Here is a 12,704-nt window from a genome sequence, read left to right on the forward strand (position 1 = left end):
TTTGATGCTAAACTCACGACCCCACCGAATCCTACTACTTACAACATCCCCTCAAGAACATACAACACTTAAAATCTGGCAAGCCAGTTCTTTAGAATAAGTTGCCAATGGGGTGTGATTTTTGGAAGTAAAATGTTAATACCAAAAACAGAAAAAAGAAACAGTTCAAAACAAATGCTCCTCTCTCTTTAAATTACCTCTTTCCTACAATGTTACCTTGACAACTTAGCTCTGGCTCTTCAGATATGGGGGTTTTTCAGTGTGGGAGAAGAGGGGTGTCCTCCTCCTGTTTTGAGGTTTCCTCTTGTTGCATGGAAAGGGAAAATGTCAAAGGTAGAGCACCAAATCCAGCAGAATGTACACAGGGCATCTTGAGGGAGTGTCATCCAGAAATAAACACAGGTGCACAGAATTAGGACGCATTCTGATTCAAAGTACATTCTTTTCTCTTTTCTATTTTCCATAACCATAACACACATTCCAACAGCCTATAAAATGTTACATTTTTGGACCAGCACTGTTGCAGAACAGAGAGCAACAAAAGTGCCTGAAAAATAATTGCATTATTTTTAGTTGCTGCAGCAAAAAATGTACATATCAGGTTGAGGGGACAGCTCCGAAGAACTGTACCAGTGTGGAAATGCTAAAAATATTGCTCCCCCTCAAGCAATTGAAATTTTGAGCAAAGATTTAGGAAGCGGCAGGTAGGGAGATCAAATTAGAATTTACATCTCTCAGCTGTAATAAGCTTGTTATCAGGACTGGCAAGAGCTCAGGGGGCTGACAGGGGTCAGCTGGGGACTCAAGTGTAAGGAGCAAGTGAAAAAGGAGCAGTGTTGAGCAGAAGAAAGAGAGGACTTATCTCCAGCATCTAGCACTACAGAGCAGAGGCTGTGTGGAGAATGGCTGAAAAATCAGAATTGGTTGTAGAAGCAGTTTTCTTTCTGGTTGTGAGTATGAGCCCGGCAGACACCATGAGCGCTGTTGCAGGGGAGTCGGCCTGTGCTTGACACATGTGTTTCCCATTGATAGCTGGAGACAGCCCAGTAGCTGTGAGTCGGTCTGACAAAGCCATATTGAAGTACGGAGTACGGTTTCAAAGCAGTCAGAAAAAGAACGGGAATGCTGTTCAGGAAATTCTTCAGGCATGGGCAGGGACTTGGCTGCAGTTCTGCAGTTGGAAAATCTGACTGGGGCAGCTTCTGAGCGCAGGCTGGGCCTGCACACACTCAGCGGGCCGAGTGGCCACCTCCTTCAGAGCTGCTTAGCACGCCCTGGGATCGCGGGCGGTTTTCATCGGCCGGTTTGTGAAACGGACAAGAGAGGTAAGGTACTGTTCAGTTCTTGCATTTGCACGCGTCTGTTCACTTTCTAAGCTATCTGCCTGCTGTATTTGCAGGCACTCCGAGTTTTTAGTGTGTGCATGTGTGTGTGTGTGTGTGTGTGTGTGTGTGTGAATTAGCAAGTTAGAACTCAGTCATGTAAACAATTGGCGTGGGGCTCCAATCTGTGCTTTTCCCCCTTTAAGGTCTGATTTTCAGCAGGGCAGAGAGACTTTTTTTGAAAGTTAGGATTTAGCTGGCAACGTTATTGTGTAAAGAGGAGTATGTGAATTCCTTATGTTGTCACCCTGCTCCAACCATCTGTAACTTTTCCTTTCTGCGTGGAAGGGCCGTTCACTGGCAAGGAAGATAATTTCAGATGAAACTGTCTGTGTGTTTTGCTTCGCTTCGCAAGAGTTTTAATGGGGAGTTTTTTGTTGTTGTTGTTTTTTAATAGTAGAAAATGGCTCTCATTTTAGGAGGGAATTGGAGTTTGAAGTTTCTACGTTGGATGACACTTTCAGAGTGTCGAAACAGATATGTGTGCATGGGTTTCTAAAATCTTTTATATAGGAGTTTGACTGTCATTATCTGGGATTTGACTGTCAGTGATATATTTGCCTAGAATTATGCTGGATCAACATTTGTAATTCTGTTTCTATAATCATTTCCAATTTTCTCACTTGAAGTAATTTGCAGTTTTACTCTCAAAAAACACTTCTGTATTTTAGGAAACATAGATAATAAAAAAGTAACAGAAAATGGCAGTTTACTCAAAATTCTTCTTAAAGGACAGAGACATGATGGTGTGAATTTTATTTCATTGATCTCTTGGTTTTATTTTACACCTTACTGAAAAAGAGCTTTTTATAAAAATCAAAGTTTTAAAAATTTTCAGCACAACAGGGATCTTAGTGTTCCTCTTCAGTTTTGGTTCTTCTTTATCAACTCTATTGCAGTATAGATTTTTTCCTCTCATAGGAAAGCTATACCTTGTTTTATGTACAGCATTTAGAAAACACACAGTACAATGTCATTGCATTTGAGAGACTGGTTCAGCCCAAAGCCGAGCTAAACCTTAGAACTGCTTTACAGTTACTAGCACAGCAATCTGTGACAACATTGGTTTTTTCCGAAGGGGGCTTGGCCAAAAGTCTGGTTGGGGAGATGGATGAATGAATGGAATCTTGGATACTTCTTGAGCAGCTGAAGAGTGACTAGACCTCTTAGGGTGGATCTCTGTGACAACAGGTGTGCATTTACTTGTGTCCTACAATCTTTAAACAAGTAGCTAATAGAAGAGCCTGAAGTTAATGCTGAAAGAAAAGTGGAGAGCCAGCATTTCTCATTGCTTCCTCTGCATAAGACCTAGAATGAGAAGGCATACATTCTGTCCTATTGGTAGAAGGTCAGGATTTTCAGCCAGCGATTTTCTTTTTTCTTCCAAGTGTTGTACTTGGAAGAGGGACCTGGGACAGGACTGGCAGCAGGATATCTTTAAGAGATGGTTCATGAACATTTTCTTTATTAATTTCATCTTCGTGTTGGGGTGGTGTGGGGAGGGTTTGGGGACCGCAGGGCTTGAGGAAAGGAAGGGGGTGTAGTTAGAAGTCAGGATGGACTGTGACCTTATTTTTTTCTCTAAAGTGCCTAATGAGTGAGAAAAATGCCAAGACAGATTAGGAACTGGCATGAACCATAGTCAAGCCCACTGCCAATGAAAAAGGGAGGCTTCCATGAGCTCGGGTGTCATACTCCTCTATATTTAGCGTGCGTCAAGCATAGAGCAGAAGAGGCGTGAAATAGCAACTCCAGGTTGCAGGATTATAAAGAGCAGTGCCTGAAACTTGGTAGAAACTCTATAGTTTCTCTCTTTTTTAGAAGTGAAGTAGGGAGAAGTCAAGCTCTCTTGACATCTGAAGAGAAAAAGTAAGCAGCGGAAGGGGGAAGGATACAGAGGAAGAAATCCAGGGCAGAGGTGGAGGCAGTGAAGGGAGAGGAATGGCCACAACACAAACTGGGCAGTGAGGGTGGAGGGAGGAGCCCTTGGCACAGGAATGAAACACATGTATTAGAAATAGCCAAAGCCACCAGGCACTGATTTGTTGGACTGGATGTGTGCAGATACTCAGTGGCCTTGGTGAAGAGAATTGTTTTAGCCACTTTACCACAGGAGACTGCATGGTCAACCTGCCCTGCCTTCTGGAAGTAATCAGAAAGCACATTTTGTAAGAATGGCATTGCCTGCGGGTTCAGATTTCCTAGGCAAGGAGGGGGCAGGCTCTTCAGGCCTTATTTTTAACCCATATTTGTTCCTTGCAGAGACATTACTGCCGGGAGTGTTGAGTGAAGGGACCAGGTGGAGATGGTGAGTAATTCCCGGGAGCAAAGCTTGTTCAAGGCCCTGCTCATGGTCATTTTATTATTAACATAAACTTTTGAAAAAGAGAACAAAGTGTTATATATGCCTCATCCTGATGAAGACATTTCTTTAATTTTACTTTTTTATTTTAAAAAATCTGCAGGCTGGGCGCGGTGGCTCACGCCTGTAATCCCAGCACTTTGGGAGGCCGAGGCAGGTGGATCATGAGGTCAGGAGATGGAGACCATCCTGGCTAACACGGTGAAATCCCATCTATACTAAAAATACCAAAAATTAGCCGGACATGGTGGTGGGCGCCCGTAGTCCCAGCTACTCGGGAGGCTGATGCAGGAGAATGGCGTGAACCCGGAAGGTGGAGCTTGCAGTGAGCCAAGATGGCGCCACTGCACTCCAGCCTGGGCGACAGAGCGAGATTCAGTCTCAAAAAAAAAAAAAAAAAAATCTCCAAGGGCACATACTACATCGTTGGTTGTACATGTGTTGAGCTTCCCAAATCCAAAAATCTGAACTCTGAAATGTTTCAAAATTTGAAACTTTTTGAGCACTGACATGATGCTCAAAGGAATTATTTATTGGAACGTTTCTGATTTCGGATTTTCAGATTTGGAATGCTGAATGGTAAGTATAATGCAAATATTCCAAAAATCCAAAAAAATCTGAAGTCAGAAACACTTCTGGTTTCATGCATCTTGGATAGTTTCCTAAGCCACGTCTGACGAACGTGCTGGTACTGGGGGCAGAAGTGGGCTTGAGAGAGGGAGGAAAGGTAGAGGTGGTCAGAAATCTTAGGTCAGGTCCTGGCTCCATTCATCTTCAGATCTCAGGTGTCCTATCTGTAAGATGATCTGATACCTCTGAATTGTTTTCTGTTTTCACAACCTATGATTTTTGTAATCCTGAGGCTCTTCCTTTTCTTTAAGAATAACTCTTAGTCTGTCTCCCTTAAGGCTGGGTGTCTTGAGTCATTTAACCCATTTCTCCATCTTTTCCTGCACTCTTTCTTTACTCTTCTCTGAACATATTTCAGTGAGCCTTCTCCTGACAAAAACTATGGCTCCTTGAACTCAACTTAGTCATCTGAACAATGCACATTCCATGGTGAGGACTTCATACATGTGTTAACCAAAAAGGAAGAGGGTGATTGTAGGGAGAGGAAGCACAGCAAGGAAGAAAAAAATGGAAGGTGGTATCATCTTGCTGTGGAAGAAAAGTGGTTATATTGTGAACTGAGCTCAGGGTCTGCCTCAAATGCAGACTGGGGTCCTGGCTGTGTGGCCATAGGCAAGTTACATCATCTCCAAAATGTGTCCCAGTTTCCTAATCTCTAAAATGGACGTGACAAAAGTATCTGCCTAATAGTGTGTTGTGAGATTGTACAGATAATGCACTTAGCATTGTCTTTTGCACACAGTAAGCACTTAAATATGTCAAATATGTTAATACATGTAGTTAAGATGAACTGAGATAGCACCAGGCAAATCAACAAAGAGTGAAAAAGGTAGAGCAAGGTAAAATGAAGAGTTCAAACAATCAGCAAAGGAGAGGATGTTTTACTCTGAATTATCTGGGTTACTTTTCCTGTGTTGCCCAAATTTCTCGAGAAATTCCACATTTCCCTTTGTTTCACCTTTCTTGCCACACAGAAAGGTCTTCATTATTGTTTCAAATTCCTATTGCAGAGTGTGAACTGCCTCATATAAAGGAAACCATGTAAGCTGTAGCCTCTGACCCGCCTCTCAGACAGGTCTGTAGGACTGGGGAGGAACATGTCACCGTGGTTCACTTAGTATATAAATCCTGTGAGATTGGTTTGCTCAGAAAGCTTTGTTGGTGGTTGTATTAATGGAGCTCAGGATGTGTAGGAGGATATGGATGCAATCACTTCATTCTTCTTTTTCACTGATAAAGCAATGGCACCTATTAGAGCAATCACAATTCCCTGATAAAAACTATATTGCCAGGGATTAGAAACTCCCTCCTTGCTCAGACCACTTTTCCTTGCCGGAGTGATAGGATCAGACTGTCTTGTGAGCACCTTGACTTCCAAATAATATATTGTGAATGCCTGGAAACCCTGCTGTTACTTGCTGGAGTTGACATATTCAGCCACTGAAACTATTCATTGAGTTCAGAGTAAATAAATACCAGGGTAAGCTCCTCTCTCCAAACGAATCATTCGACAAAATCTTGTACTAACCCTCATTGGGGTTGTGATATTGGCACTGTGTATTCAATGAAAGAAAATTGCTCCAGGATAAGGACAGCGGGGAACAGAGCCACGCTGTGTTCCTTTCATTCCTGTTGTTACCTATGGTTGACTTCTCTCCTCTCTCTTGTTCTATAATCTTTCTAGCCCTTTCACTCTTTCTTTATTGGGTTCCATTCACCCTTGCAAGTTTCTTTTCTCTTTGTTATTTGTTCAGTGTGTGCTTACCAAAGTCCTTATCTGCTTCCCTCAGGGGTCAGGAATATTGGTAATAGGCCAGTGTCTGGACAGCATAATTTTTACCAGGTAGTGAGAAAGATTAACTCCTAACATTGGCTGAGACCTTCAAAAGTTTGTGTCCCCACCCCTCTCTCTGATGTTACCAGGCTGCTGATACAAACAGTAGGTCATAAACCGGCAACCCAAAGGCTTGGACTATAGGTACATTTTGGCTCACAAAGTGTTTTTTTGTTTGTTTGTTTGTTTGTTTTAATTGACTTATCAAATATTTAAACATCTTAAGATATCATGATGTTGATCTTCTAGAAAAAGCTGAAGATGGGCATTCCCTATGTAATTTCTTGGGCACAGTGGCTGGTGGCCTGTGGTCAGCTCCTGTCCTTTTGAGAGGGCATATGCCTACCTCATTCATTGACCCCACTATCTGACCTGTACATGTTTACATTTGTCTGCTCTATTTTTCTAGAGTTTCTCAACTGAACCAAAGAAAGTAGACGGCGATTTGAGTGACCATGTTCTCTGTTCTCTCAAGGGTGGTGCATATTCTAGATGCATAGGAGAGAAGTTAGGGCATAATTAAGTTGTGGCTTCATTCTCTCAGAGAACACTGTTGAGATGGTCTAAGTCTCTGTTGAGCAGTGTTGCAGGAGGACAGTATGGTGGCCGAGAATCCAGACCTCAAAATTAGAACCACCTCATCGGATTATAGCTAAGACTGAAAACATTAAATGTGATAGATATCAGAATAGTCACAATCTCTGGGGAAGGGAATTGATTAAGAGGAGTAATAAGAGAATTTTCTCGGGTGATAGAAATGTTCCCTCTCCTGTTTGAATGTTGTTCCCAAAGATTTCAGATTTGTAAAACTCATTGGGCTATGTAGCTAATATCTGTTTGTTTTACTAGAAGTAAATTATACCTCAATAGATGTACATACATATATACATATCTACATGAAAGCATGCAAACTGCTTAGAAAAATGCATGCTGTTTAGCTATTTTTATCATACTTGTTTCTAGAAACTTTGATTAAAAAAATATGTAAAATGACCAAAAATGAGATGAGCATTTCCTTTCCTACCACAGGTTTCATTGCAAGCATTTGAGAGCGCAGGTAATAGCTAAAGATTCTTGCCAAACATAATTGTCAAGGGAGAATCTACTGGATCAATTCTAATTTTATGAAACTATTGAATCACTATAGAAGGATGTGCCTAATTTGTTGTAGCTGCTTTTCATGATGCTGTAAAAATTTATATGTTTTAGAGACATATCAAAGATGGTTTATTACCTGGGACAAAATGCCTATACTTAGAGTAACTTTCACTCTGGCTGGAATACAGTAGTCACTCAATAGGTATTCAATAATATGTCTTAAAATTAATATCCATATTGAGAACTTCTAGCTAATACAATCACAAAAATATTGTTTTCATTAGTAATCACATTGTTATAATCAATTATTCACATATATCTAGAAGCATTTAATATAAGAAATGAGAGAACAGGTTTTCCAGCCAAACACTCTGGGTTCAAATGCTTGCTATGCCTTTAACAAGCAAAGAGATTTGGGGTAGATTACTTAACCACTCTTTCTCATTGGCTCAACTGTAAAATAGAAATGATTGTGAGGCAGGTACTGATTATATGTCTGTGAGGATTAAATACATGTAGAACAATGGCTAGTACATAGTACCATTATACAAGTGTTTGTCATTTATGTGTGCTTTCTTTATGTTAGAAAAGTGAATTTTTTTTTTTTTTTTTTTTTTTGCAATTTGTCTCTAAGTATTGCTCAAAATCTGTGTGTAGACGGTTGGTGAAAGTAATGTGAAGCCAGGAGTTCAAGTGGAAAAGACAGAAACCTGGAATTTATGGGAAACATACTGGTTTTCAGTTTAGCTGACTTTGATTTTTTTTACTGCCTTACTCTGTGACCTTGATTAAGTCACTTCACCTCCCTGAACCTTGTTTTATTGTCTGTTAAATAAGGATTTGGATTTTATATTGTCCATGTTCCCTTTAGGCCTTGTGTGTCACTCTGATCTCAAGTGTTTGAGTCATGTTCATTATTATTTTATTACACAGCTTGGTCCCCAAGTCGCAGAAGAGCTGTAGTAGCTTGACTCCTACTGCCATTATCTGGTTCTGGTGGGAATCATCCATGGGGTTTTAGAAAGCACCGATCTTGTACAACACAAAGTAGCTGGTTTGCCGAGAGTATCTGCCACTACTATTAGGAAAGCTAACCATAGAAGTGGCCATGATGGGGTAGATACAGCATCCTTTGCATGTGAAAATGACACCATTAAATCTGCGATCAGATGTTTGAAATTATTTTTCCTGCCCAAGGGCATTCAGTTCACATATTCCTTTCTGGTCCTCACCTTGCAACATCAAGGACCAGGCTAGTTTTATATAGAGCCAAATCGTCAACAATTCTTGCAATGCCGTCAAGTCTTTGTTCAACTATAGCCTTTTCCATGAGGTCAACCTTTCCCATGCTTTTAAATATTGAGCCTGCTGTATTCCCCAGCCCCTGGTACTGCTGGTCTATTTTCCTTTTTTTTTTTTTTTTTTGGCTTTTTTTAGGAGGTGGGACTTTTCCTCATAGCATTCATCTCCTTGTGACATAAATATAATATTTGCTGGTGTTTATGTTTGTTATCTATCTCCCCATCACTACCTCTTTCCACTGCTGTGAGATCAGAGCTCTTTGTTGTTGCTCATTGATATATCCCAGATGCCTCGAACAGCGTCGGGGAGGAACTGAAGGACGGCACATATTTGCAGGTGGTGGCAGTGTTTCAAATGCAGTTCACACTGAATATACGTCTATGATCATTCTAAATACCTTACTTTGTATTCAGGAAAAGTTAAGTCTTTGCCTCAGCCTGTGAGTAATGGAGAGAAAACCCGGCCTGAGTTTAAGTTCAGACCCTAACCAACTTACTAGTTAGGGGTCTTTGAGAATACTCTTGCATTCCTTAGGACCTCAGTTTCTTCATTTACGAAATGGTTTTAATTATATTGATCTCCCATAGTGTTGCAGGAATGTATGCACTTGTGTATCTGCTAATTCCTGGTAGAAATATGCATGTGTGTTTCAACAAATATATCTGCCTGAAAGCACCTCAACTAGTACCTCGTACATCTGCATCTCTAGGATGGAAAGAATTGATGTTCATCAATGCTGAAATATCTTCTGGTTCATCAGAGATAAATATTTTAAACTTAAATACAAGGTATATTACAATTTGTGGGGCACCTTGATAATGTTTATTTAAAAACTGTACAGATACACTTTGACCTGGCAATCTGGTTTCTCAGGACTTGTCTGAGAGGTATATTTGGACCTATGTGAAACGTGTCTGCTCTACGTCTGTGGCTTTCAATAATACTCATATCCTGGAGTCTTAAAGATTCATGTCCCGAAGCCCAGTCTTCCTTCCCCTTGAAGTCCAGATTCGTTTCCAAGTGCCATCATGGTGTTCTTGTTTATCTGTCTCCTTATCTCACTACCTCTTACCATCTCTTTGGAATCTCATGTGCCTTCAACATTAACACACCTGTCTCTTCCCCTATCATTCCCCTGCACACTCCATCCCCCTCCTGCCCTCCAAGCCTTCTATCCTCACGCTGTTCCCTGTGGGGTACCCTTGTGCAACTGGCTGCTTACGCTGAAACCTTGGGGTTCTCCTTGACTCCTGTCCTTTTTGACGCCCCATGTCTCAAGCCACAGAGAATCCTGTTAGCTCTGCTTTCCCACAAGATTCCAAATACAGCAACTCCCCAGCTTCTCACCCACCTGTCTATAGGCCTGGGCCACTGCCACCTCTCTGAAGACGATTGCAGTAGTCACGGGCCCCTGTTCTCCACACTTCCATTCTCGCTCCTACAACCCATTTCCTAGAGAACACTAGAGTGATCCTGAAGTGAAAATCTGATCATCCCATTTCCATGCCTAGGTTCTGCAGTGGTTACTGTTGCTTTCTGTATCATACCTGAGGTTTTTACTCTGGCTCTGAGCTCCTGCTTCTTTCCCCTTCTGCCTGTGCCCAAGCTTATTTTCAAACATTCTCCTCCGGTGCACTCTGATCTAGCCACACTGTCCTCCTCACCTGCCAAGCGAGCTTCTGCCTCAGGGCCTTTGCACTTGCTGGTCCAGTTTCCTCTGACTGAAATATTTCCCCAGATATCCTCATGCTTTACTCTCTTGCTTCTTTGTGTTTTGTTCTCAGATCTCTCTGGGATGGTCAGGCTTAACCATCCCTTAAACAGGAGCTCCTTAACACCTCAGCACTGTTCCCTTCTGCTGCTTCTGTGTTTTCTTCATAAGACTGATTTCCAAGAACAGGTAGAAAAAGTTATATTTTCATTATGATAGGTAACAAAAATGACTGGAAACAACCTCCTCGCTATTTGTCTCCGAGTTGGTTAAGTTAAATATCATAGATCCATACCATTTAAAACAGTCTAGCTATTTTTTTTTAATTTTATGTTTTTATGGGACTATCAGTTATGTTAAGTGGACCAAGTTAGATTTAGAGCATTATGTAAAATATGCTCTTGTTTGTGTAAAAACAATATAAATGTGCATATGCACTGAACATCTATATTGAATAAAGCCTGAATATGTATTAAACATTTCTGTAAGGATAAAAAATAAGCTGATAACACTGGTTGCCTCAGTGTGGGGAGGCTGAAGGTATGAATGAGAGAATTGTTTAACTGCATGTTCTTTGATTCTTTTAAATATATGCACTTGTTGAATTTGTTTTCGGTAAAAGTTTTTCAACACTTTGGTATTACATATTTTAGCTAAGAATTGGAATATATAACTATTAAGTTAATCTGAATATTTGTTTAAAAAGAAACTGCCATTCCTGGGCTAGTTCACATAAATAGGTGCTTACTTTTCTGGATGAATTTTGTAAGAAACAAATATTGTTACATCAAAACTAAAAGTGATGAATTTTTTTACCATTGTCTAAATTGTGCCAAATATTTGTGATCCCAGACTAATGCCTGGTATGGATGGCTGACTAAAAAACAAACCTTGAAAGCAAACAGTTTTACCTAAAAACTAATATGGCTAATGGATTTCTATTTCTGTACCAGGATGATCCAAAATGGCTTAGATTCCACAACAAACTCTAGAAACTGTAATGAGCCTTTGAGGGAACCTATGCCTCCTATTTATATAAACTGGTTACAATCTCATAGTTACATAATTCATGTTTACTTTTAAATTCACCCAATTTTAACCTGTAGCATCACCAAGAAAAATAAAAACTTACTTGATTTGTATCACTTGTCTTATTCTTAAATTAGCTAATGTAGCCATCAGTCTTGCTGTATTTTTCTCTACTCGTTAGAACCTAGGAGGTGCCCCACCTCTTTCTACAAACTCACCTCTCACCCTCTCCTCTGAGCTCATTCAATCCAACTCTTGAGCTTCAGTTCTTCAGGCCGTAGTGCTTGCTCTGCCTTCTGCTGAAAAGCTTGCCCCCACTCCCAAGTATCATCTTAATTGTCTCCTTATCAGAATGACCTTCCATGACCAGAGTGGGTCACCTTCTATTCTCTATTACAGGTACCTCTCCGTTCTTCCTAGCACCTAACTTTAGTTCTAGGGGTTTCATTATTGTCCATTATTGTTTATTGTCCATCTCTCATTAAAATATGAGCTTGATGAAAGCAGAATATGATCATTTTCATCCTTTTGAAGGCCTTTATCTCTAGGACCTACTGACATATATAGTAGATGTCAAAATATATAAATATTTTACTGTTGAAAAATAGATTGGGATTGGAATTTTTTTTGAAAGTCAACTCTGTACTTTGCCATGTCTCTCCCTGACAGTGCATAACTGAACAGAGAACTGCACTCACAGCACCCACCTCCATAAATTCCTTTATGGAACAAGAGATTATGAAGCCTAGTGGAGAGCAGAGTCAAACATTAGTAAAATGCCTGCCAATGCCCCTTCTTGTTCTCAGCTCTGCCTTATGGTAGAGTTGATCATGGCCCATAAAATTTTACAGGCCCAAAAGAAAGATCATTAGGAAACTTGATGGCATTGATGTGTTTTTAGGAAGTTCACTGGGTTTTTTGTTTGTTTGTTTACAAATCATCCCTGAAAACATAATGCATTTTTGCACAGCAAATTGGTAATGTAGATACTGTAACTATTTCCAGGGGGCAAAAAAGGAAAACATTTGTTGTTCTCCTGAAGAAGAGCCCTGTGGGAACAAAGATGCAAACAAAAAGTGACCACTTCAACGGTATTAGACTAGAATATGTGCTTAGCCTCACAAAGCGGACCAGCTGTGGATGCTCCTGACCCATGACCCTTTTTCATCCCTATATCTTCTCAATGACCTGTAAGAAGAGGAGCAATAAGAGATTTTCACAGTAGCCATTTGATTCCTACCAAGTATAGGAAGGAAAGTCAGCATGGTATAAAATTAATGACCACTTGAGTCTAATCAGAGCAGTTTCTCTGTTAAGATATTAAAGATCTGTTGAAAATGGCAGACTTATCACTTT

The 12,704-nt window shown here is 40.5% G+C and overlaps 1 protein-coding gene across 5 annotated transcripts in view; it reads left to right on the top strand.

The window, feature by feature from the left end:
• The window catches only part of SGCD (sarcoglycan delta), a 1,033,257-nt gene that overhangs the window by 600,450 nt on the left and 420,103 nt on the right, over positions 1 to 12,704 (top strand). Inside the window, exons 1-2 of one of the 5 annotated variants that reach the window (XM_063604282.1) lie at positions 973 to 1,330; positions 3,645 to 3,690. The exons of 1 other annotated variant lie outside the window; for it this stretch is intronic. In XM_063604282.1, the coding sequence (XP_063460352.1) occupies positions 3,688 to 3,690 (3 nt within the window). In that variant the 5' untranslated portion in view covers positions 973 to 1,330; positions 3,645 to 3,687. Of the gene's footprint in view, positions 1 to 972; positions 1,331 to 3,644; positions 3,691 to 12,704 lie in introns of those variants that run through there. 3 more of the 5 variants (XM_003828957.5, XM_008954393.6, XM_063604283.1) reach the window with 3 other exon arrangements.

The sequence above is a fragment of the Pan paniscus genome, chromosome 4, assembly GCF_029289425.2.
Source record: "Pan paniscus chromosome 4, NHGRI_mPanPan1-v2.0_pri, whole genome shotgun sequence".
NCBI classification, from domain to species: domain Eukaryota; kingdom Metazoa; phylum Chordata; class Mammalia; order Primates; family Hominidae; genus Pan; species Pan paniscus.